Here is a 26,182-nt window from a genome sequence, read left to right as displayed (position 1 = left end):
TGAGGTAAGAATGCTCCATGTAAGTGCTTCTTCAACTTTTCCCAAGAGTCAATCCTCTTTTTTTCTTGTTTAATCCTTGTGACCTTAGTTTGTTGCTACCAAGTTGTCGCCCTCCATGAAATCGAGTTGTAGCAAGCGAGACTAGTTTATTATTAGGAACTTCTTTAGGTCGTCCACTTGCCTGGAATTTAGGAATGTCAATTCTCAACCCAAATTCCCACCTTCTGTCATCAGTAGACTCAGTTCTATACCGATGCCCAGAGAATGGGTTAGTGAAGTTTTCACTTAACTTGTCTTCGTGTTTCGGTGTACGAAGACGTTTGACAAGTAATTCTGCCATTTGTTCAGCTAACATGTCAATCTTGGTCGTAAGTTACTTCATGAGAGCCATGCCCACGAGCTCTTCTTGGCGGCATTTTCTCAATTTGGCTTAAAAAAGTGTCTAGGTCCTAAACTAAAAATTGAACAAAGTTCTGAGTAAAAACGGTAATTAAGTGAAATTTTTAGGTTTCTGGTGACGGTGGTCGGAAATCAAGGAAGGATGGGTAGATTTGAAAGATTTCGGGTCGGTGAGTATGATAGTGGTGGTGGTTTGTCCGAAAATATTTTGGCCGGAAATTGGATATAAAGGCAGCGGTTTTGTGTTTGTTTCGATTGCCGGCGATTGGTTCGTCGATCGGCAGTGGGAAATGGTGAGAGAGGTTCAGCTGATGGAGAGGAGTTGATTGGTGGTGGTAGTGATGGCCAATACGATCAAAATGCGGCAAACGACGTCGGCAACTATTGCGGCTGTCTTAGTGATTTGTCCTGCATTCTGTGGCTGATAGGTGGTAGTCGATGCTTGCGGTTTGATGGCCCGACTTGCTCTGTCACCGGTGATAGTGACGATGGACGGAACAGTGGTGGAAAAGTTGCCCAGACTGCTGTAGAGGGCGGCTGCTGTAGTACTGACTTTGTTTCGTTGGTTTTTGAATTTTCTTTAAAGGGGAAAAATGAGAAAGGGTTGATGGATGAAGAAAGAAAAGAATCAGACTTTCGGCTAGGATTGGTAGAAAAGCCCGGGCCAGCCCAAGCCTAGGCTTGAAATTATGGATAAGGGCTTGTGGCTTCTAAAGCCCATATATAATGGGCTCAGTTAAGGGCTTTATAGTAAATAATATATGTATATTTTTTTAAGAAAAAACTTTATAATATATTATAAAATTCAAATTAAAAAATTGAAGAAAGACACAAAACAAATCGAGCAAAAGTTACAAGACTCGAAACCAAAATCCCTAAATCCCTTATTTTCGTCACCGTCAGCACCCTCACTCACCGTCATTGTGCTAGCCTCTCATTGCTCTCGCCGCCGATAGTCAACAATGCATCAAGATTCCAGCAGCCAGCATTCAGCGACCAACCGTCCAGCAGCCACCATTCAACAAGTGTCCAGCAGCAATGAGCATCTCCCATGCAACCCACCGTCCAGCCACCCAGCATCTTGCGCGTGACGCAGCAGCAACCCACACCCACCAACACAGTTGTACGATGTTGTAGCAACCACTTGAACACAAGCGAGGCAGTAGCAGCGATCTGCAATTTGTACGCGATTCAAACCACACCAGCAAGGCAGCAAGCCATCCAACTCTGGTTCTCCACGTCAATTAAGCTTCAATTTTTTTTATTGTATTATCTAAGGTCTAAATATATGTAATTGGTTAATTCGTTGAAGAATATTGTGATTTTGAGCATAGAAGAATATAGTTTGGTTGTTGCCTAATGTAAAAATATTGTGGTGTTGGTTAATGATTTTAAGCTGTATTGTTGGTTTTGTTGGTATTTTTTGGTTAAAGACTTAAAGTATTTCTATCCATTGTATAGATATTGAATGAGTGTATGGAGTTCTGGATGTTACAAATTTGATTTCCTGTGCTTGTAAATGTAATATGCATTTACACTTAGCTTTTGTTATTGCTAATTCTTGCTTTATTCTATTGGGTTTGATTAGAAAATTAATGAGGCATTATCATTATGGTGTCCTGTGCTTTGTTGTTAGAAAATTTATTATGACATTATGCTATAAAAATATTATGCATTCTTAGAAATTTTTTAGTATTATAGAACTTTTTTTTATATGATATTTGATTAGTTAATCAATTAATCTAATATTTTATCTCCTTTAATTTTGAATAGGTTTATAATGAAAAATGCTTCTAAATCTTCTAATTTGCCTTCAAATCCATCTATGGAGTTAGAAAATGTTCAAGAAGAAACACAGAGTGATAAAAAAAAGAAAACAAAGGGTTGTCTCAAATTGTTGGGACCATTTCACAAAGATAAATGTTGGTGGTGTAGCGAAGGCAAAATGCAATCATTGTGGAACAGTTGTTTCTTGTGGATCAGGAACGAGTCACTTGAATAGACATACTAGACAAATTCACAGTTTTAATATTCCAACAATTGAAGAAGTTCTTGAGAATAAGTAACACTTGGTGAAAACTGAAAGTGGTGAGCTTGGAATTCAGAAATTTGATCCATTGGTTGCCTGTCAAAAGCTTACAATGGTTGTTGTAAAACATGAGCTTCCTCTTAGGTTTGTAGAGTACGAGGCGTTTAGAGATTTTGTGGATTATTGCAACCCATTGGTGAAGCATATGTCTAGAAACACTTTAAAGAGTGAGATCTTTAAGATATATAATGTTGAAAAGGCGAAGGTAATGAATTTGTTGGAGATTAATAATAGTAGGGTGGCAATTACTACAGACATATGGACTGCTTGTAATCAAAAGAAATGTTATATGGTTGTTATAGGACATTTTATTGACAACTCTTGGCATTTGCAAAATCGAATCCTAAAGTATTTTACTTTATTAAATATTAAAATTTTGTATTTAAATTTTTATAGATACTTTATTAAATTTAAAATTTCTTATTTTATTTTTTTGTAACTTCGCATAATTTTTACTATTTTTTTAAATGAATAGGTTTATATATGTGCAAGCCCCAAATACAGCTAATTGCCTTTTGTAAATCTTGGTGAAGTGTTTGCCGGATTGGAATTTGGATAGAAAGATATCCACGATTACTTTGGATAATTGTTCAACTAATGATGCGATGGTTGAAAGATTGAAGGGATTGTTGTTTGCTGAGACAATGATATTGGGTGGTGATTTTTTTTATATGAGGTGTGCGGCTCATAGTTTGAATTTAATTGTGAAGGATGAGTTGTCGGTGATTGAGAGTGGTATTACACGTGTTAGAGATAGTGTGTCTTACTGGAGTTCGTCGCCAAAATGTGTGGAAAAGTTTGAGTTGGCATGCCGTCAAATGCATATGGATGTGAAAACATTGGGGCTTGATTGTCCAACTAGACAGAATTATACTTTTACGATGCTTGAACTTGTAATGAAGTACAAAAGTGTTTTTTCTCGACTGCAGACACTTGAGCTGCACAATACAAGTGTTTGCCTAGTAGTGAGGAATGAGAGTTGGCTAAGCAAATGCTGGTACAACATACCCCACTGCTAATCTATATTTTTCCATTGGTTTGTAAAATGATGATTGAATTGAAGGGGTGGCAAACATCAGATGTTCCTGCAGTTAAGAACACGGCAGATAACTTGATTGAAAAGTCTTCTGCCTCAATTGTTGTTTCTTCCGACCAATCTCATATTGATTTTGATGATATAGATGATATGGGTGATTTTGATGCATATGCAACCCAAAATAATCAACCTATTAGTTCGAAGTCCGACTTAGATAGGTATTTGAAGGATTCTTTAGTCAAAAGAACTTTGGACTTTAATATTTTACAATGATGGAAGATGAACAAAGACAAATATCCTATTTTGGCGGAGATGGCCAAGGATTTGTTACCATACCTGTGACAATTGTTGCCTCGGAGTCAACTTTTAGTACGGGGGGTAGAACATTGAGCCCACATCAGAGCAGACTACATGCAGACACGTTGGAAGCGATCATGTGCTCTTAGCATTGGTTATGAAGCTACTAGAGGTCGAGGTATAAAAATATTCTTTACAAAATTAATTACTAATTATTTTTTTCTTTACTATTTATTTTAACACTTTTTTTTGTTAAGTGGAGTTCTTAAAGAAGAAATTTTTACTGGCGAGGAATTGAAGGATGAAGACGAAGATGGCCTGCAAATATTGGATTAGTTTATTTTTTATATTAGTGGTTTTTTTTTATGTTGTGTACTTGTGATATTAGTATTTTCATATTTTGTGTGTTGGCTAATCATGTATTGGATAATTATTTTTAAGTTTTTTAGTCTATTGTAGTATTATGTATTGGATAATTATGTTTTTAAAATTTATAGTTTTATTAAAAAATTATTTAAAAATTGGTCAAAGCCCAGGCTCGTCCAAATCAACAGGCTTTGAGAGGGCTCGGACTTTGTACTGGGCTTGGTAAAGCCCGGCCCAAGCCCTTAAATTGCCAAGCCTACTTTCAGTTATGTACCAAGCTGATGCAACAGAAGTTTAAAATTCAAAATATTCCATTGATTCTAGAGAATATCATAATAAAAAAAACAAACTAAATTCACATTGATTTAAAACAATACCGCGAATTTAGGAGTTAAAACTCATTGATTCTGTAGAATACCGAGAATTAATTGAACACAAATACTCACACAGAGATTTGAAAATTGAAAATATTATTAAACTTGAATCTGCTTTCAAAAGTTACAAGAGAGGGATATTTATACTAGTAGTAAATATCCTAAACCATGAAGGAAAATGAAATTAAAGTTCTAAACAAGAAAAGAAAAGTCATAAACCTTAGTTAATAAAAAAAAATCGTAGTATAATATAAATTCTTAATCTGCATCACTTTCACTTAAAGGTGTTGAATCAAAATCCTTTTTTACTTTGCTTGATTCCATTCTAATTAGGAAAGAATCATGGAATAGTTTCTTCATATTTGTTGCTTTGAATAGTATGTTTGATACATAAATGGAGAAGTGTTCTCCAACTAATTTAAAAATGCGTAAAATTATCTTGCTCTATATTTAACCATCAAAATTGCTCTCTGCTTTATATAACGAGTGAAGGCAAACACTACAAAAGAAAGTGTCTTTCGCGACAGCTCTTACGGCTGCAAAATAAGCAGTCGCAATTGTCACTTACACAGCTCACTTATGACTTTATTGGGTTAAACAAAACGGGGCCTAAATTCAAAAAGCTTATTAATTTTTGTGCAACCTTTATTCTTCGTTATATCAAAAGCTCAGTCCACTTATAACTTTACTCTTTGTTTGAAAAACACATTTTACCTCATTTCTCAAAACAAATAAAATCAAATTCCAGAAAACACAGCGGGCGAAGCTGTTACGAAGATGAATTGGTGTTTATCTCCAAAATGAGCTCCAAATAAGATGAATTGATGCTTTCTCTACAGAGCGGGCTCTCTGTGGTTTGTGCTTTCTCTGGTTCTTGCCTTTTTTTTTTGTAAGTTTTTTTCAATTCAAATTTATTTCTCTTTCTTTCTAGATTTAGTTTTTATTTTTGAAATGTGAACAAGCTTATTGTTGGAATTGTAAAGACCCAAGCTAAATTGATTCTTACAATTTAATAGAGAAAAAAATTGGTGCCTAATTCACCTCATCTCTTTGTTCTCATTTGCTACAGGATCCATTGCTTCTTCATTTACAGCACACAGGTGAGAGAACTTAACTAATATTTTTTTAATTTATCCTCGTTATTTTCCTTTGCTTTCTAATTACTGTTGTATTTTAAGTTCATGCATTGATGATATTTCGGCTAGATCTAGCTCTATTTTCATAGATGATTGTTAGCTTATCTAGAGTAAATTTTATGTTTAAGTAATTTCTATAAATGATTTTATTTGTCTACAATTGGATTGCTGAGCTGTAGTATATTTAGAGTGAATTTTGGTTGTTGAATTCTATTTGAGTATCTTTTGTGATTGTATATTTAAGTAGCTTCTGTGACCAATTCTACTTGCCCACCGAATTTTGAATTAGATGAGTTGTTTTATTGAGCTGTTGTTTATCTAGTGTGAGGTTGGTAGTTGAATTTTGTTTGATCAGCTTTTGTGAGTGATTCTATTTGCTTACTGAATTCTGAATTGGATATATTGGATTGACTAAATTGAAGATTATATAAAGAAAAAATGTTGTGCATTGAAGAAAAAAAAGAAGAAAAAATATCTTGACTTAATATATGTGAAGAATTAATGTAAATTGACTTATTTTCTTGTGCATTGAAGGTTGGTAAAAATGGACAAGAGTTGGATTGATTTGCCAGATAGGACATCCAAACCATTTATTGACGGGGTTAAGACATTCTTAGATTTTGCATTTAAGAATGTTGTTAATGACACTAGGATTTATTGTCCATGTAAGAAATGTCGTAATCGGTTTTTTGTTGTGAAAGAGGCAGCAGAAGAGCATATTATAGTACATGGCTTTTGGTCAAAGTATAAAAAATGGAAAATGCATGGTGAACTTAGTACTTCTGTGGAATCTAACCAAGAAATGAAAGTTAGCTATGATTCAAGTGCTGATGATGATATGATTGGGATGATACATGATACAATGTGTTTTCCAAATTTAGGTTGTTTACCTAATAATCCTTCTCTAGAGAACGAACTTAATAAGGGTCCAAATGATAAAACTAAGGCATTTCTTAAATTACTTGAAAAGGCAGAATCTCCTTTATATCCAGGCTATGAGAATTTCACTTCATTATCATTCATTGTTCGACTTTTACATATAAAAGTATTAAGTGGATGGACAAACAAATCAGTGACAATGTTGTTAAAACTACTAAAGGAGGCATTTTCTAAAGAAGCTAAACTTCCAGATTCATATTATGAGGCTCAAAAGATAACTACTGACTTGGGTTTTAGCTATAAAACATGGGATGCTTGTCCAAACAATTGTATGTTGTTTAGATATGAATATGAGGAGCTCAACAAGTGCAATATATGTGAAGCATCTAGATATAAGCAGTTTGGTGGTGATCCTAGTGGCCTTGAAAATCAGGATAAAAAAATACCGGCCAAACAAGTTCGGTATTTTCCACTAACACCTAGATTACAGAGATTATTCATGTCTTCAGAAACTGCTTCTTTCATGAGATGGCATGCTGAATCACGTACTAAGGATGGTGTTTTGAGCATCCTGCTGACAGCCCTGCATGGAAAACATTTGATGAAAAAAACCCTGATTTTGTTGTTGATAGTCGCAATGTTAGGCTTGGATTAGCTACTGATGGTTTTAACCCATTTAGGACAATGTCTGTGGCACATAGTACATGGCTTGTTGTTCTAATACCATATAATTTGCCACCATGGTTGTGCATGAAACAACAGTTCTTTATTTTATCTGTGCTCATAGATGGACCTAAAGGACCTGGTGATAAGATTGATGTTTATCTCCAACCTTTAATTGAAGAACTAAAAGAATTGTGGTCACAAGGAGTACTTACTTATGATTCATCACGTGATCAAATGTTTAAACTACATGCAGCATTATTATGGACTATTAGCGACTTTCCAGCATATGCTAACTTGTCAAGATGGAGTACTAAATGTGAGAAAGCTTGTCCTATTTGTCGTTTAAACACTAGATCTTGTTGGTTGAGACACAGTAGAAAATATTATTATCTAGGGCATCGTAGATTTTTAACTTCTAATCATCGATTTCTACCTTCTAATCATCGATTTCGAAAAGATAGAGTGTCATTTGATAGCCACAATAGAGAATGGGGTGAAGCACCTACTCGATTATCCGGGATAGAAATGAGAAGACAATTGGATGATATACTTACTGAATATAAGGTTGAAGACCTTATAGAGAGGAGAATGGAGAAAAGAAAAAAAAAGAGGAAGAGAAAAGACAAAAGTGGGCAGAAAAGTGAAGAGGAAATTACTTGGAAGAAGAAAAGCATTTTTTTTGAATTACCATATTGGGAATTCAACTTAATTCATCATAATCTCGATGTCATGCATATTGAGAAAAATGTTTGTGATAATATACTTTGGACTTTATTAGGTGATACTAAAAAGTCTAAAGATAACTTGAAAGCTTGACGTAATTTAGAAGAAATGAACATTCGGAAGCCATTACATCCTAAACTAGACGGTGGAAATAAATTAAGGTTACCTCCTGCATGTTTTTCAATGAGCAATGAAGAGAAAGATGTGTTTTTAAAAGTGTTGAAGGGGGTAAAAGTTCCAGATGGGTATGCATCAAATATTTCTCGACGGGTACACACAAAGGAACGTATTATTTGGGGTCTGAAAAGTCATGACAATCATATACTGTTGCAACAGTTACTTCCCATTGCTGCCCGTAGGGCATTACCTAAGAAGGTTGTTAAGGTACTAATTGAGTTAAGTAATTTTTTTAAGCAGTTGTGCTCTAAAGTGAACAAACCTGATGATTTGCTTCATATACAAAAAAGAATCCCAGTTACACTTTGCCATCTTCAGAAGATATTTCCTTTGTCATTTTTTGATATAATGGAGCATTTGCCGATTCATCTTGCTGAAGAGGCATTAATTGCTGGACTTGTACATTTTCGATGGATGTATCCTATTGAAAGGTACACTATCCATGTTATTATTTATATTTTCTTATTTGATATATCTCAATTATAGCTAATTTCTTTTGGTTATAGGGAATTACTAGATTTGAAAAAATATGTGCGAAATCGAGCACATCCTGAGGCTTCAATAGCCAATGGATACTTAATGGCTAAGTGCATGAATTTTTGTGCAAGATACCTTAATGAGGTCGAAACCAAAAGTAATCGACCAATTCGTAATGATGATGGTGGCAATAAGTTTGGTCATCCTTTTGGAAAAGGAGTTCGAGTTCGTCTTGATGATATTTCATGGGTCCAAGCACATAGGTATGTGCTAGTCAACACCGAAGCTGTCACTCAATTTCGAGAGTAAGTCATAACACATATCTCATCTTAAGTTTTTTTCTTTCACTTGAATGACTTACTGATTTCTTCTCCTAAATTCTCATAGGCAACATTTTGCTGAACTAGTAAAACAAATGCCTCGTAGTGCAATTCATCATATTCAAAAAGTTCACAATGAAACATTTCACATATGGTTTATGAATCATGTAAGTATCATAACTTTCTGATTTATAAACCATATCACATAATTTTCTGGTTTATAATTTTTTGGTATATATAGGTTCAAACTTTGCAACGAACATCAAATATAGCATTGCCTGAGCAAATAAAAATTCTAGCTAATGGACCTGACCAATTTGCACGAAGATTCAAAGGATGCATAGTTAATGGCTTTCGATTTCGCACGAAATCTAATGACAAAAGTAAAGTCACTCAAAACTCTAGCATTGTTTTGAAGGCTGACACTGTAAGCTATGCAAGTGCAAGGGACAAGAATCCTCGATCAGGCAATGTAACGTTTCATGGGGTGTTGACGGATATACTTGAAATCCGTTATACCAATGATATGAAATATGTCATTTTCAAAGGTGATTGGATTGATAATCAAGTAGGTAAACAACAAGATGAATTTAAATTCACTTTAGTGAATTTTAATCATTTATTATATAAAAATAATTAATTAGGTGATGAACCTTTTATTTTAGCTGAACAGGCTGAACAAGTTTGTTATGTGCAAGATCCTTTAGACATGAATTGGCATGTTGTTCTCAAAATGAAAGTTAGAGATGTATATGATATGTATTCAAAAGATTTTTCTCGTGGTCCAATGCTTCCTCAAGTTGAGCTATATGCTCAACAACAATTAGATGATAATATACATATGCGTGATGAGGAAGTTGGTTGGATTAGGGACGGAGTTGATGCACTTATAGTAGATAAAAATGTTGTTGATGATGATAGTCCTAGTGATGATGATGTTGACATGGAAGTTGTCAATGATGATGATGATGTTGACAACTGAGATCACTGACTGATTTTTGTTTTTTAAATCAGATTTCTTTTGTAATAGTTCGTATTTGAGGGGTAAGGCTTAATATGTCCCCCCCTGTCTAGGTGTTATTATTTTCCTTTCTTATTAATGGAATCTCACCTCACATTTTTTTTTACATTTATATAAAGAATAATGTTTTTACATTCATATCATTAAGTTTTATAGTAGGATTTGATTACAGTAAGTTATGGCACCAAAAATACCAAGAGGTATATCCATGGATAATATACTTCAGCAACGAGCAACATCAAAACAACGACAAGCATCATCTTCAAGCTCCCATACACATGGAGACGAAGGAGGTACTAAATTGTAGATTTAATATTTTTAAAATGCAACAAATATGTCTAAAAAGTTACTGTTATAGATTTAATTTTTTTTATTTTGTTGGTATTTGAAAAGCAGCATTACGAATAGGTTTGAAAATCTATATTCTACAAATTCTAGTTGGCATAATGTTGGATTAATATTGTTTAATTGTTGTCCTTATCTAGATATTTAATAGGCTAGAAATATTGTGAACTTATGTTTATTGTCTTGTCTTTTACACATTTCCTTATTTTTTTAGGCGAGTCTACACAAGTAAGGCAAGCTCGTGGACCTGCTCTTGGTGTTGGGGAGTGGGACACAGGAGAAATTATGCATTTACAGTTCAATTCTGAATGGAATTTACAATTCAAATTCATCTAAGTTTAAGTCTCACCTTGGGATTGTAGTAAAAAATGGACTAAAGGTTCCTCTTACATATGCTGAATGGACTCACATGCCTGATGATGTCCTGGAATTTATTTGGAAAGAAGTGAAGGTATCAAACTATTTGTATCTCTCTATTAAATATAAAAAAGATTCAATATTTTCTTTCAAGATATGTGATTTATAATAATGTATCCTAAGGACAATATGCTTTAGAATCTTGGTCATTTATAGATCAAGCTAAAATTCCATCTGATAAATAAGTTTACAACTTTGTTGTTGCTCTCAATTATTTACTTTTTTAATATAGTTATGATACAACTTTTTTTTTTCAATTGATATCCATAGGAAAATACAGATGCTCCAGATGCCTACAAACCTTATTGCTTAAAGAATGCAGGAAAACTTTGGAAGGATTGGAAATATCGAGTGAAAAGTGAGCATTATAATGGCAAGACAGATGCAGAACGCCTTGCATCCATTCCTCCTAGGGTTGTTGAAGAGCAGTGGAAGACATTGGTAGCTTATTGGGGCACCGAGGAATCTAAAGTATGTGATCAATTTCCATAATTGTTAACTATTTCCATGCTTTCATTTTTAGCATCCACCAAAACAAAAGATAAAACTAAATATTCTGAGTTATAGGCTGCTACAGAAAAAAATAAAATGAATCGTTCACAAGTGTATTCACTTCCTAGAACTGGTCGAACTTCATTTGTCATTAAAAAAGAGCAGGTTAGTATTATGTTTTTCAATTAAATATGTAGACACAGGTTTTTTGTTTATATTTTATAGTGTTTTTACAATTTAATCTGACATCGTATGTTTAAATTGTCATGATTTTCATTACATTTAAAGTGTGCTTGATTTTGATTTTTCATTCTTCTAATACTTTGAATGCATTATCTTTTTTCAGATGAAGAAACAAGGGAAAAAGACAGATCGAATAAGCGTTTTTATTGAAACTCGATCAAAACGTAACGGTAGTTTAAGTGATCTAGAGAGTGAAGAAATAATTGTAAGGAAGAAAAAAAATCAATTATTTTCATATTATTTCATATTAAGATAACAAACAAACATTTTATATTCTAATCAAGTTTAAATGTTTGTAGAGTCAATTTCATGAACATCTGTCTCACTTACCAGAGGAACAACAAACAGAAGCTGTGAGAGATCGAGTTTTTACTCAAGTGATGGGACCTGATGGTCATGGATATGCTCGAACTTATGGGCATGGTCCAACACCATCAGATGTGATGCACACAAAGTCAAATGAAGCTAATGAAATACTGCAACAAGAGGTAAATCGTCTTAAATCCAATTATGCTGACCTTCAATGCAAATATAGTGATCTGCAGACTAAGTATGCTGAGATACATTCATTTATGAGAAGCCATTTTGATGATTTTGCTGCCGAGAATCAGTCATCCACAAATGAGCAGGTATGATTTTAATATAGTAGTCTATTTTGAGCTATTTTTTATGCTCACTTATTCATAAGTTCATTCCTTGAGTTTTGCTTCAAAGATTAAGACTTCATTGGCATGAGATTGAGGTTGCATTATATTAGTAATTTTAATATGGGTTGAAATTATTCATGATTGGAAATTTTATCAGTGTGAAATAGGATTTCAAGTAATATTGTTGGGTTGGTAAAAGGACCAAAGTGTGAAAAAGAAGTAGAGAAAATGAAGTGGTGGATTAAGTACTTTTTGAGAAGTAATAATTTAAGGAGAAGTGGACTAATTTGCTTCCTGGAAAATCTGCATTTGTTGGCAGTGATTGATTTTGGTGACTTAAATTCTTTAATTGTCAATAAGTTCTTAAGAATGACCTGTTAAATGAGTAAATATTTTTCATTTAATATCAAGCACTTATCTTTGGAATTAAGCAGCTTATAGTGTAGAGACAATTAATCAAATTCATTGTTGATTTTATTTGCTTCTCATTTGCAGATTCCAGATGCATCAAGTTCTCACCATAGCAATCAAAATGCAAACCCTAATTTTGAGAGTAACAACTAGCATGCTTGCTTACACAGTGGATTTTATAATTGATTTGTAGATTTTAATGGATAATGTTGTTGGATAATTGGTTCATTGTATTGATTTTAAAACTTGTTATTTTAGGTTTGTAATTGTTACTTTTCATTCACATTGTATATTGAATTGAAAATTATCAATGATATATTTCATATTTTGAAATTATATGAATGTTATTCAAAATGTGAATGATGTTGTTAATATATATTTTGGGTAGAAAATGAAAAAATACAACAGTCATTTCCCAATCGCAAATAGAAAACGACGCGATTACTTGCGTCAACCATTTGCCGTTGTATTGCCGATGTAAAAGGCCTTTCACGACGGTAAGTAGCCGTCGCAAAAAGTCCTTTTTCTTGTAGTGAAACCTTCATCTTTGTACGTCCAGCTTACAATGTTTGCTTAACTCACAAGCAACAAGTTCACTCACGTGAGAACACGTTTCTTCAATAAGAGAAGCAATGGAAATATGGAATAATGTTGGTCACTTCTGTCATCAATTCTTATGGGCTGAATATTGGGCTGCTACACAAAGAGGTCTCTCAATAATTAAGTAGTAAGGAGCCAAGGGCGGTAAAGTAAAAATAAAATAAAAGAGAGCGCTAATTCAATATAATAACTAGTTTATATTCTTCTTAGTCGAGCAGTTTTGCTGAGAGCACGGTGAAATAAATAATAAAGGAAAAATTAAAGATTTCTCCTTTAAATATATATAAGAAACACTTACGCCCAAATTTAAAAGTCATGACACTTATTCAAATTTGAAAACATGACATTTAACTACCTAACACTAAAGGTGTTACTAATTTGTTAGAGAGAAAACGGTAATAAAGTAAATATATATTTAAATTAAAATATTATATAATGAATAAATAAAAGATAGATTAACCTTTCATTGACCAAGAATAAAAACGAAAGAAAAATGTTCTGAACTTCAGTCTTCAGGAACTTGATACTATTTTACTTCTCAACGGCGAAAATTATGACGTGCTTCCATTTTCTAGTTGGCACGTTTCCATTTCTGCATTTTGAAGTAGTTGCAATCTAATTGAAAATCCAATATAAATGCTTGAAAATTTTATTTGCGTCAATTTGAATAATATTAATCATCATTTGTCAAAAACTAATTACGACAAAAAAGTTTTGAAAATCATGCATATTATTTTATGTGCAATACATAGTTGGTTTTATGATAGAGAAAATGATTTATGCATGAGTTTATTATTTCTTTTACAATAATGTTATACTTTGTTTGAATACTTAGGTGGCATTTGTTTTTTTGTATGAAATCTAAATAGACCTGAATTAGTTTGAATTCTGAATAGATCTAAATGTCTGAATCTGAATAATATGTTTGTTTTTTCGTCTAAATCTCAAAAAATAATTATTAAGTTGTTTGTTTTTTTCAACTTAAAAAACTGAAAATATGTACTTTTACATTTGTATCCTTATTAAATTTGAATGTCAAATAAATAATATATTAAATACCACAATATTTTAACATTTATAAGTAAAACTATATTCAAGTGAATACATAATGATTTTAGAATTTTAATATATAAAATACCATAAATTTCAAATTTTATCGTATATAATATAAGAAAAAAAAAACTAATAAGATGATTGAAATAGTTGATTTGTCATTTTATCTCGAAGTTGTCACATGTAATTTTGATCTTTAATACTTGAGGAGTTGATACCAAAGTGAGGAGGGATTTCATGACGGTTAAAAAAAGAATGATGAGATTATTATGTGGGGTAAATATCTATGGGTAAGTTTTGGGATAGACATGAAAAATAAATCATAAAGTAGGGATATTTTTTACATTAGAAAGTAATTGACTTAATTCAAATGTCTCTATTAAGTAAAAAGCCAAAAAAATTGGCTTATTTAATTAAGTCAAAATTATCTAAAAAGTCTCATTAAGTTATAAAAACAAACACCTCTAATTAACTTAATTAATTAAGTTAAGTCACTTTAAGTCATTAAGTTAAAAAATAAATGCCACCTTAATCTATATCCCAATAAGATGTGGTAAATGATGTGTCATTATGTGATTGGTTCAAGTGATAAATAATTATTAATCCTTATGATATTTTATTCAAATAGTAATTTTTTTATTGACGACACATCAGTTAAGATACAAACTAAATATCCCACTTAAGTAAGCATAACATCACTCTTTCTTTTTGAATTTTTGCTTTACATTGTCTAATTGATATCATTTTACATTTGTTTAAGAATGCTACCTATCTCTGTTTTTGCAAAAATTAGTGGCATAAAAATCATCAATATAGGGATTAGGGACCCATGGGACTACAATTTGACGGACGATATTAGACTAGTTTCAGATGTGGTAGGGCTGCTACTGTTAGAAGCCTGATAGCAAAGAGATGAAAGTGATTTCAAGGGACGGTTTGATGTGTGCATTTGTTGAGTACTATGATGCAAGGAAACCTGAGATTGAGTTTAATGTAGATGCATTAGGGTCAGGTTCTGTGGTACAATCAAGATGCATTAGGGTCAGGTTCTGTGGTACAATCACATTTAACCCCATTTAAAACCACAAAAGCCGTTATGAATCCACCAACTCGCTCTCCAAGAATGCTTCCAATATCCAAGTGACCAACAACCCATTTTCAAACACTCAACTAGAATCTTATTTTCCGAATATCCCAAATACTTCAGAACCGATCCGGCATAATGTTGATTCAAATAATTCAAAAAACGATGGAGATTATGTGGCTGGTAAAGGAGATAATGTGGCTGATGATATGACAGGTGGAGGAAATTATTTGGTTGGTAACTGTAGATTATGATAGAGCAATTAGTGTTGGTTAAAAAACATTTTGTAGTGGAAATGATAATTGCATCGTATCTCTTATAAAATAATAAAATAATTATAAATTAGAAAAAATATTTTTTTCGTAGTAGTAGTAATCCTGGCTCTCAAGACTCGAAATGAGTCACCAACAATTTAATAGATCACGATCAAGTACCAACTATTTCCCAAATTATAACTCAAGTCTAATTTATATTTAATGTGTGAGTGCATTTTTCACTAAAAGCAACTAGCAATTGAAATCTCTCTCTTAAAATTAGAGAGAATTTTCATTTTTTAGTTCTATGTATTGTGCCTTGTCTACTCTTTTTACACTTTTTTGTGGAAACTCTAAGTTCTATAGTTGCAAAAAGTGACAATTCACATGTCCTTGTCAAATGGCCCATCTTATGAAATAATGCATGCCCTTTATACGCAAGTATATTAGATGGAGTCTCACACCGAATAATATATTTATGCTTTTGATCTAAAATAATTATTTATCTTGTTTATCAGTCTAATAGTAATATAGTCAATTAAATGAGCTAATGTTGTGAAAATTTTAATATACTCGCAAGCGCACGGATCTAGAAATAGAATAGTGGTAACGAGGTCGATCCCACAGGGATTGTTATAAATTGAGAAGTCTAATTTAAATCTAAAATTAATATTAATTCTAACCTAGTTGAGCAAATTGAGTTTTAAGAGAAATTAAACTAAGAAAACAATTAAAGCAAATGAGAAATCAATAAGACAAATTACCAAGATTTCAGAATCCACCACTATTCAACTAGTAATTATCTAAGTATTAATTAACCCCCAATTTTAGAGTGACAACTCGAAATCAATCTATGTCATCTCATAGATATAACAATTAAGCCCAAGTAATTAAATCTAATGTAGGTTCTTTTTCTGCTTGATAATATGACATCTAAGAATCTCATGTAAACATATTGAATAACAAAGAGTCAAAATTTCCTAAGCACTCTATGTAAACAATTTAATGAAAGACATAGAATCAAAGATAATCATGTATAAACTTTATAAATTCAAGCATAGATTTAATCGAATATTAATCCTAACAATCAATAATGCATAACAGAACTGATGAAAAGATTTTATTAACATCCAATTAATCATGTGAAATAAAAACCATAATCATTAAAGAACATATATAGGGAATTAATTAAATAAAAAGAGATAATTATTTCATTGAATAGGGTTTCATCCTTAACCTCAGTGTAAGAAAATTAGCTAGACATACTTGAATTGGGAGCAACAAAATAAATAAATTCAACCATGGGGAAGCCGAATTGCTGCAGATTTTCTTCTTGTCTTGAATCCTTGCGTCTGCAGTTCTCTTCTTCCTCGCGTGGCCCTCTCATTCAAAAGCCAAAACTCTCTTTTATAATGCTTAGCCACCGAATCCTCTTTGTCTACTAATTAAAATCCTTTTCCAATTATGAAACAAAGCTTCCATAATAATGCCAGCCATTAATTCCACTTTTGAAAGTCCAGTGTGGGCCCCATTTAAATTGCTTTCCCATTTTGCAATGCCATGGACGTGCAACTCAATTGGAGAATTGAGATTCTTTTTCAATGCAAATTGCTTTTGGCTCTTAACTCTATCACAGCTTCAACTAATATTTCCCCAAATTATTATTCTTTTTGCACTTTTTATTTCCAATCTCCAATTAATTCCCTATTCAATAAAACAATTCAATTAATTAAAAATAAAAAAATAAAATTAACTAGCAAATATACAATAAAGGGTAAAATATGTATATAAATTATGTTCATCAAATACCCCCAAACTTAGATTTTGCTAGTCCTCGAGCAAAACTAAAACTAAAAATAAAAAAATAAAAACAATGAAACAAAAAGTAAATCCTAACTAAACCACTTTCGCAGGTGATCGCGATTGCATTTAGCATATGCAACAAGCTTTTAAACCCCTAGGCGGCCCTAGTGGACAAGTTATAGTCTCGTGAGGGCTTCAGTGATGATACCCACAAACATCATTTAAAAAAAATAATAATAATAAAATAAATAAATTAAAAAACTTTAAATAAAATATGAAAATAGCCTCAAAGATTGCAAAAATTATATAGCTCAAAGAAAATTTCAAATATTGGCAAAGTTCTAACTTTAATTCAATAATCAATCCCATTTCTCTTTTGATTCTTGTAGTGTGTGTGTGTAATCAATTCAATCAAATCCATTCCCAAAATCCTCAACATCAACAGCCTTCGCCTTAAACAAAGAATAGAGTAGGTCAAACTAATCTTATCATCTTGATCTCCAATTTTTTTTCTCTCACAGGCTTTTATGTGCATTTTCTTTTGATTTTTTTTTCAGCACATGCACTTGATTTTTTTTTTCTCTTTTTTTTTCAACCATAGTCAAGAGCTTTCACTCTACCCCTTAAGGTAGTCTTCTTCTCATGGTAGATTATCCTCTACATACTTGTGGTACATAGGCCCAAATTACTCAAGGATAGCTTCACTCTTAAGGGTTATAGGTAGCTATTTCTGACTTTGGCGCCTGTGTATACTATTTTGTATTGTGGAGATAAGAATCAAGACAAACAGTCATTTACTCTATCTAAAATTCTCAACTCAGGCTGTGTCAATATCAAATTTCAAGTCAAAATTACGAAAGAATTGATATTAGTGCTCATGGTTTAAAGAATCTCAATCAAGAGGAACTAACACAAGAATCAAGTATAAACTAAGACAATATTCAACCCTTTCTAAAAACTATATTCATTCTCAATCAAGTTCTTATCATTGGCTGTTCACGTAAAAACAAAAAACACAATTTTTTTTTGAATTTTTGATTTTTTTTTAACAAACAAAGCAACACTATTCCCACCCCCAAACTTATTCGGAACATTGTCCTCAATGTTTCATAAACAAAAGATATGCATGCAAACAAATGAAAGAAATAATAATAATAATAATAAATAATAAAAAGAAAGTTGGAGAGAACACACCTGGATGAGCGGTGAAAGCTTAAAAAAAATGACAACTAAAAAGAAAACATTAGAAAAGAAAAATACTAGAAAAGAAAACCTACTATTAAAATAAAACAAGAGTGCAAAGATGGACTTAATTAATCCTGATAGACAGGACCATCTAAAAGTATCTCCTCAACTTCTGGTGTTCTTAACTCTAAAAATGGTTTTAATCTTTGCCCATTGACCTTAAATAAATCACCATTTTTAGGGTTTTCAATCTCAATTGCTCCATAAGGGAAGACATTACGAACTATAAAAGGACCAGACCATCGAGAACGTAACTTACCTGGAAAGAGATGCAATCGAGAATTATATAAAAGTACTTTCTGACCTGGTGTAAAGGCTTTTCTCAAAATGTGTTTGTCATGAAAGACTTTCATTCGCTGTTTATAAATCTTGGCATTCTCATATGCATCATTCCTGATCTCTTCAAGTTCTGCTAGTTGTAATCTTCTCTTGGAACCAGCCTGCTGCATGTCAAAATTGAATTTCTTGATAGCCCAATATGCACGATGCTCCAACTCTACTGGCAGATGACATGCTTTTCCATATACAAGTCTATAAGGTGACATCCCAATTGGTGTTTTAAAAGCAGTCCTATATGCCCACAATGCATCAACAAGTCTCAAAGACCAATCCTTTCTATCTGACCTAACTGTTTTCTCTAGAATTTGCTTGATCTCTCTATTAGAAATCTCTACTTGGCCACTGGTTTGAGGATGGTATGGGGTGGCAACCTTATGTGTAATTTATTACAAAAATGGGTACCACCATCATTAATGATTGTTCTAGGGAAACCAAAACGAGACAGAATATTACTTTTCAAGAATTTCACTACAACCCTATGATCATTGGTTTTGCATGGAATAGCTTCAACCCACTTCGACACATAGTCCACTGCAACCAATATATACTGATAACCAAAAGATGGAGGGAAAGGTCCCATGAAATCAATACCCCATACATCGAAGATCTCAACCACAAGAATAGGATTGAGTGGCATCATGTTCCTCTTTGAAATGCTACCCATACGTTGGCACCTATCACACAAAGAACAGAAAATATAAGCGTCATGAAAAAGAGTAGGCCAATAAAAACCACACTGTAAAATTTTTGTTGCTGTCTTTTTAGCACTAAAGTGGCCTCCACAAGCTTGTTCATGGCAAAAGGAGATAACACTTTGAATTTCATTATCGGGAACACATCGCCTAATAATCTGATCAGCACAATATTTAAATAAATAGGGATCATCCCAAAAGAAGTCCTTCACTTTAGATAAGAACTTTGTTCTATCTTGCTTAGTCCAGTGATCTGGGATTTGACCTGTAGCAAGGTAATTAACTATATCAGCGAACCATGGTACAACATTTACACTCATAAGTTGCTCATTTAGGAAAGACTCGTTCAAAGGTAAAGATTCTGGAATAAATTTAAGATCAAGGCGAGATAAATGATCTGCCACAACATTTTCAGAACCTTTTTTATCTCTAAATTCAATGTCAAATTCTTGTAACAACAACACCCAACGAATCAATCTTGCCTTAGCATCTTTCTTAGTAAACAAATATTTTAAAGCAGCATGATCAGTAAAAATAATCACTTTACAACCTATAAGATAAGATCGGAATTTATAAAGTGCAAATACCACAGCTAGCATTTCTTTTTCTGTAGTTGAATAGTTCAACTGTGCATCATTGAGTGTCATACTTGCATAATAAATCACATAAGGCACACGATCTAATCTTTGTCCTAAAACTGCTCCTACAGCATAATCAGATGCATCACACATAATTTCAAAAGGCAAATCCCAATTAGGTGGCTGAATGATAGGTGAAGAAGTCAATAATTTCTTAAGCTTTGCAAAAGCATCAAGACAAGATTCATCAAAGATAAAAGGTGCATCCTTAACAAGTAAATTGCATAAGGATCTAGAAATTTTACTAAAATCTTTAATGAATCTTCTATAAAAACCAGCATGTCCAAGGAAAGATCTTACTTCTTTTACGGATTTGGGATGTGGAAGATTAGAAATTAAATCCACATTAGCTTTGTCGACTTCTATACCTTTGTTGGAAATTATATGACCAAGAACAATACCTTGTTTTACCATGAAGTGACACTTTTCCCAATTTAGAACCAAGTTCTTTTCTTTACATCTCTGCAAAACTAACGTTAGATGCTGCAAACATTCATCAAAAGAATCTCCATAAACAGAAAAATCATCCATGAATACTTCAAGAAATCTTTCAACCATATTAGAAAAAATGCTAAGCATGCATCTTTGAAAAGTAATAGGTGTATTGTATAAACCAAATGGCATTCTCCTATATGCAAAAGTTCCAAATGGACAAGTAAAAGTAGTTTTCTCCTGGTCCTCTGGAGCTATAAGGATCTGATTATAACCTGAATATCCATCTAGAAAACAATAAAAATCATGACCTGCAAGTCTATCAAGCATTTGATCAATAAATGGAAGAGGAAAATGATCTTTTCTTGTGAATGAATTCCATTTTCTATAATCAATGCAAACACGCCAACCTGTAGTTAATCTAGTGGGAATTAATTCATTATTAGAATTAGTAACTACTGTAACACCAGGTTTCTTAGGAACAACTTGCACAGGGCTAACCCAAGAGCTATCTGAAATAGGATAAATAATTCCTGCATCTAATAATTTGATTACTTCAGCTCTTTCCACTTGTTTCATGTTAGGATTTAGCCTACGTTGCATCTCCCTAATAGGTTTAGCATTTTCTTCAAGATGAATACGATGCATGCAATCTATTGGATTAATACCTTTAATATCAGTGATGGTCCATCCTATTGCCTCCTTATACTCTTTTAGAATACCTACCAACTTACCTTTTTGCTCAAGATCGAGGGAAGAAGAAATAATAACAGGTAGAGTGTCAGATTCTCCCAAGAATGCATATTCCAGAGTGTCAGGCAGTGCTTTGAGTTCTAATTTTGGTGGTGCTTCCGCAGATGGGCCAATTTTCTTCTCAGAATGAGGCAGTAGTTCTGACTTTGTCTTCCATTTAGTTGTGTACGTAATTAGAGGTGCATCAAGTAAAGCGCTAATTTCTGCAATTGCACTGTCATCATTAAAAGATAAATCAGAATGAGTTAGACATGCCTCTAATGGATCATCATTATGATTAGAAATGAATGAATCTTCTACTAATTCCTCTATCATATTCGCTTCAACAAATTCATCTTCTTCTTGTGGCTGCTTGGTAACATTAAAAATATTCAATTCCATGGTCATATTACCAAAAGATAGCTGCATGTTTCCATTCCTGCAATTAATAAGAGCATCAGCTGTAGCTAAGAAAGGATGACCTAGAATAACTGGAGTGTGTTTCTTAGGATCATGTACATGCTGAGTATCAATAACGATAAAATCAACAGGATAATAAAATTTATCAATCTGTATCAACACATCCTCTATAATACCACAAGGTATTTTCATTGATCTATCAGCAAGTTGCAAAATAATAAGAGTTGATTTTAACTCACCTAGTCCAAGCTGCATGTAAACAGAATAAGGTAAGAGATTAACACTAGCACCCAAATCCAATAATGCTTTATCAAAACATTGGTTCCCTATAACACATGAGATAGTAGGAGAACCAGGATCCTTAAATTTTGGTGGCATTTTACATTGAAGTAAATTGCTAGTTTGTTCAGTTAAAAACGCATTTTTAGTGACATGTAAATTTCTCTTTTTAGTGCATAAATCTTTCAACAACTTGGCATAGAAAGGAACTTACTTAATGGCATCGAGTAAAGGGATGTTTATACTTACCTGTTTGAAGATTTCCATAATCTCACCTGTTGAAGTCCCTTTCTTTACCTTTGTTAACCTTTGAGGAAAAGGAGCCTTAGGAATGTAAGCTGGTGGGCCACTCTCTTCTATATCATTTGGTGATGAGTCTTGTGATGGAACTGGATCTAAAAAAGTAGGCTCAGATGTCTTCCTTGTTTGAACCTCTACTTTGTTGTCAAATAATTTTCCTCTTTTTAAGGTCATAACAGATTTTGCTTCTTCATGTTGATGGCTTGAACTCGATCCAACTTCGTGCACTCCTTTGGGATTAGGAATTGGTTGACTTGGACATTTTCCTTTTTCTCTCTCAGCTACAGTAGTTGCTAATTGACCCAATTGATGTTCAAGCTTTAGAATAGCTTGAGTGTTTGACTGAAAAGCTTGTTGGGTTGACTGAATGAAACTTTGAAGCGTATCCTCTAAAGAAGGCTTTCTTTGTTGGGGTGCAACAAATTGAGACATAGATTGTTGGGCAGGAGGATGTACTTGGTTAGGAGGGACAAATTGTTGATTGGGCATGTTCAACTGTTGTCCTCCTTGGTTTGACAAAGGTTGATTTTGTTTCCAAGAAAAATTAGGGTGATTCCTCTAATTAGGATTATATGTGGGTGAATATGGATTATTGGGGGTTTTCTCAAATGATTGTAAGGCATGTACCTGCTCAGAATAAGCCTCTTGATAGGCTGGTAATGATGGACAATTCTGTGCTGTATGAGACAAGTTAGAACAAAGAGCACAAACCTCATTAGCTACACTAGGATGATGATTCATTGATTGGTTCAGAGCTAAGGCATCTACTTTCCTAGAAAGTGTAGCTAGAGTGGATTTCACATCAAAATCATCCTTAACTTCATATAACCCCTTTCTAGAAACTTGAGATGATTTTTCTCTTTGATTTAAAAAATCCCACTGTTGAGAATTCTCAGAAAGTGAATTAAAGAAATCCCATGCAGCCCCTTCATGTAAGTTCAAAAATCTCCCACCATTCATAGACTCTACCATATGACGATTTGACATGGTTAAACCGTTATAAAAGCATTGTATAAGTCTCCATTTTTCAAAACCATGGTGGGGACACTTGAGGAGTAAATCATTGAATCTTTCCCAACACTCGTAAAATTGCTCACCTTCTCTTTGATAAAAATCACTTATCTCTCTCCTAAGGGCATTTGTTTTAGACATAAGGACAAACTTGGTGAGAAACTTATTACTCAATTCATCCCATGTACTAATAGACCCAGCAGGAAGTGAATTCAACCAAGCTTTTGCTTTGTCTTTTAATGAGAAAGGGAACATAGGAAGCCTAATTGACTCATCATTAAAATTTTGAAAACGGAATGTAGAGCATATGTCAAGAAATTCCTTAATGTGCAAATATGGGTCCTCTCTCTCTAACCCATGGAAGGATGGCAAAAGTTGAATGACAGAGGGCTTAAGTTCAAAGTATGTTGCTGTAATTTGTGGCAACACAATACAAGATGGTTGGTTGGCTGCAAGTGGTGAAAAATATTCTCTAAGGGTTTTCTCTGCTTGCACTGGTGGAAGTATTGGCAATAATCTATTGGGGTCATCCATCACTTCTAAAGAACTATCTCGACTACTATCAATTTTCGACTCTTTTTTTTTACCAAACGATTTTTTCAATCGTGTTCCCAAACAATCATAAACTAACTAGACAAAGAAGAAAAATAAAACAACAATAATAAAAATAAACAAAATTAAATAAAAGAAATCAAACAACTAAACAATAAATTCAAAATAAAATAAAATTAAAATTTTTTTTGTGTTTTTTTAATAAAAATTGAATAAATAAAATAAAAGACAACCTAAATTATAACTAGTGGAAGAATCAAATTAACCTAGATTAAACTGACTTTCTAGCACAATCCCCGGCAACGACGCCAAAAACTTGTTGTGAAAATTTTAATATACTCGCAAGCGCACGGATCTAGAAATAGAATAGTGGTAACGAGGTCGATCCCACAGGGATTGTTATAAATTGAGAAGTCTAATTTAAATCTAAAATTAATATTAATTCTAACCTAGTTGAGCAAATTGAGTTTTAAGAGAAATTAAACTAATTAAACTAAGAAAACAATTAAAGCAAATGAGAAATCAATAAGACAAATTACCAAGGTTTCAGAATCCACCACTATTCAACTAGTAATTATCTAAGTATTAATTAACCCCCAATTTTAGAGTGACAACTCGAAATCAATCTATGTCATCTCATAGATATAACAATTAAGCCCAAGTAATTAAATCTAATGTAGGTTCTTTTTTTGCTTGATAATATGACATCTAAGAATCTCATGTAAACATATTGAATAACAAAGCCCAAGTAATTAAATCTAATGTAGGTTCTTTTTCTGCTTGATAATATGACATCTAAGAATCTCATGTAAACATATTGAATAACAAAGAGTCAAAATTTCCTAAGCACTCTATGTAAACAATTTAATAAAAGACATAGAATCAAAGATAATCATGTATAAACTTTATAAATCCAAGCATAGATTTAATCGAATATTAATCCTAACAATCAATAATGCATGACAGAACTGATGAAAAGATTTTATTAACATCCAATTAATCATGTGAAATAAAAACCATAATCATTAAAGAACATATATAGGGAATTAATTAAATAAAAAGAGATAATTATTTCATTGAATAGGGTTTCATCCTTAACCTCAGTGTAAGAAAATTAGCTAGACATACTTGAATTAGGAGCAACAAAATAAATAAATTCAACCATGGGGAACCCGAATTGCTGCAGATTTTCTCCTTTGTCTTGAATCATTGCGTCTGCAGTTCTCTTCTTCCTCACATGGCCCTCTCATTCAAAAGCCAAAACTCTCTTTTATAATGCTTAGCCACCGAATCCTCTTTGTCTACTAATTAAAATCCTTTTCCAATTATGAAACAAAGCTTCCATAATAACGCCAGCCATTAATTCCACTTTTGAAAGTCAAGTGTGGGCCCCATTTAAATTGCTTTCCCCTTTTGCAATGCCATGGACGTGCAACTCAATTGGAGAATTGAAATTCTTTTTCAATGCAAATTGCTCTTGGCTCTTAACTCTATCACAGCTTCAACTAATATTTCTCCAAATTATTATTCTTTTTGCACTTTTTATTTTCAATCTCCAATTAATTCCCTATTCAATAAAACAATTCAATTAATTAAAAATAACAAATAAAATTAACTAGCAAATATACAATAAAGGGTAAAATATGTATATAAATTATGCTCATCAGCTAACCTAGAGATCATTTGGATACATAGAATAGTGGTTGTAAAAATAAATTAGCCTTGAAATTAAACTATCATGATTATTTAATTCTATATATACTCCGATAAAAGATTAGAACTAACTTTTGTAATTATATACTATTTAAGATAATGTTATTAAATAATAATTTGATTTATGCCACATTGATTTCCTTAATAAACAACCCTTTGTACCTTGTCATTAATTAAATTGATACTTCAATTATCCAATCAATTTAATTATATCTTGTTTCTTAATACTTTCTAGTTTTCTCTAATAATCATTTTTAACATACTACTTATGTTGACACACTATAGCCAAAAAATTCTATAAGCAAATACCAAAACCTATTAAGAAATGTGTTATACAAATTCTATATTGTTAATCTACAACTTCACTATTCATAATTACTCCCTCCAAGATATCGGGTAATATTGACTATAAAGCGCCCATTAGTAACTCAAATGAAAAAACAATCATAATCATTAAACTATAGTTAACTCGAGATCGAGATTATTGTAAAATCAATGCCTATGAGATTTAATAAATCCG

General features: G+C 32.6%; 2 protein-coding genes and 1 non-coding gene across 3 annotated transcripts; all 3 read left to right on the top strand.

Moving 5' to 3' along the window:
• The first annotated feature begins 6,241 nt into the window (after positions 1–6,241).
• LOC107177881 (uncharacterized) lies at positions 6,242–8,058 on the top strand. The gene is made up of 2 exons (XM_015532403.2): positions 6,242–7,038; positions 7,158–8,058. Exons 1-2 carry the CDS (start codon positions 6,242–6,244, stop codon positions 8,056–8,058), a joined length of 1,698 nt encoding a protein of 565 aa, XP_015387889.2.
• A 15-nt stretch (positions 8,059–8,073) lies between these two features.
• Positions 8,074–9,921, top strand: LOC107177882 (uncharacterized). The gene is made up of 5 exons (XM_052439882.1): positions 8,074–8,573; positions 8,649–8,924; positions 9,007–9,106; positions 9,181–9,507; positions 9,613–9,921. Exons 1-5 carry the CDS (start codon positions 8,074–8,076, stop codon positions 9,919–9,921), a joined length of 1,512 nt encoding a protein of 503 aa, XP_052295842.1.
• A 13,495-nt stretch (positions 9,922–23,416) lies between these two features.
• LOC112499055 (small nucleolar RNA R71) lies at positions 23,417–23,523 on the top strand. Its single transcript, XR_003066582.1, has one exon. It is a non-coding gene; the product is annotated as a small nucleolar RNA R71 (small nucleolar RNA).
• The last annotated feature ends 2,659 nt before the right edge of the window (positions 23,524–26,182 follow it).

Source organism: Citrus sinensis, chromosome 4, assembly GCF_022201045.2.
Source record: "Citrus sinensis cultivar Valencia sweet orange chromosome 4, DVS_A1.0, whole genome shotgun sequence".
NCBI classification, from domain to species: Eukaryota; Viridiplantae; Streptophyta; class Magnoliopsida; order Sapindales; family Rutaceae; genus Citrus; species Citrus sinensis.
This window is presented reverse-complemented; position numbering and strand designations above follow the sequence as displayed.

What these genes read in the sequence shown, in the direction of transcription:
- LOC107177881 (XM_015532403.2), top strand. Translation starts at nt 6,242, where the DNA reads ATGGACAAGAGTTGGATTGATTTGCCAGATAGGACATCCAAACCATTT. An exon ending in ATACCGGCCAAACAAGTTCG is followed by an intron (nt 7,039 to 7,157) that starts GTATTTTCCACT and finishes TCCTGCTGACAG; the next exon opens with CCCTGCATGGAAAACATTTG.
- LOC107177882 (XM_052439882.1), top strand. Translation starts at nt 8,074, where the DNA reads ATGAACATTCGGAAGCCATTACATCCTAAACTAGACGGTGGAAATAAA. An exon ending in GCTGTCACTCAATTTCGAGA is followed by an intron (nt 8,925 to 9,006) that starts GTAAGTCATAAC and finishes AAATTCTCATAG; the next exon opens with GCAACATTTTGCTGAACTAG. An exon ending in GTGATTGGATTGATAATCAA is followed by an intron (nt 9,508 to 9,612) that starts GTAGGTAAACAA and finishes TTAGCTGAACAG; the next exon opens with GCTGAACAAGTTTGTTATGT.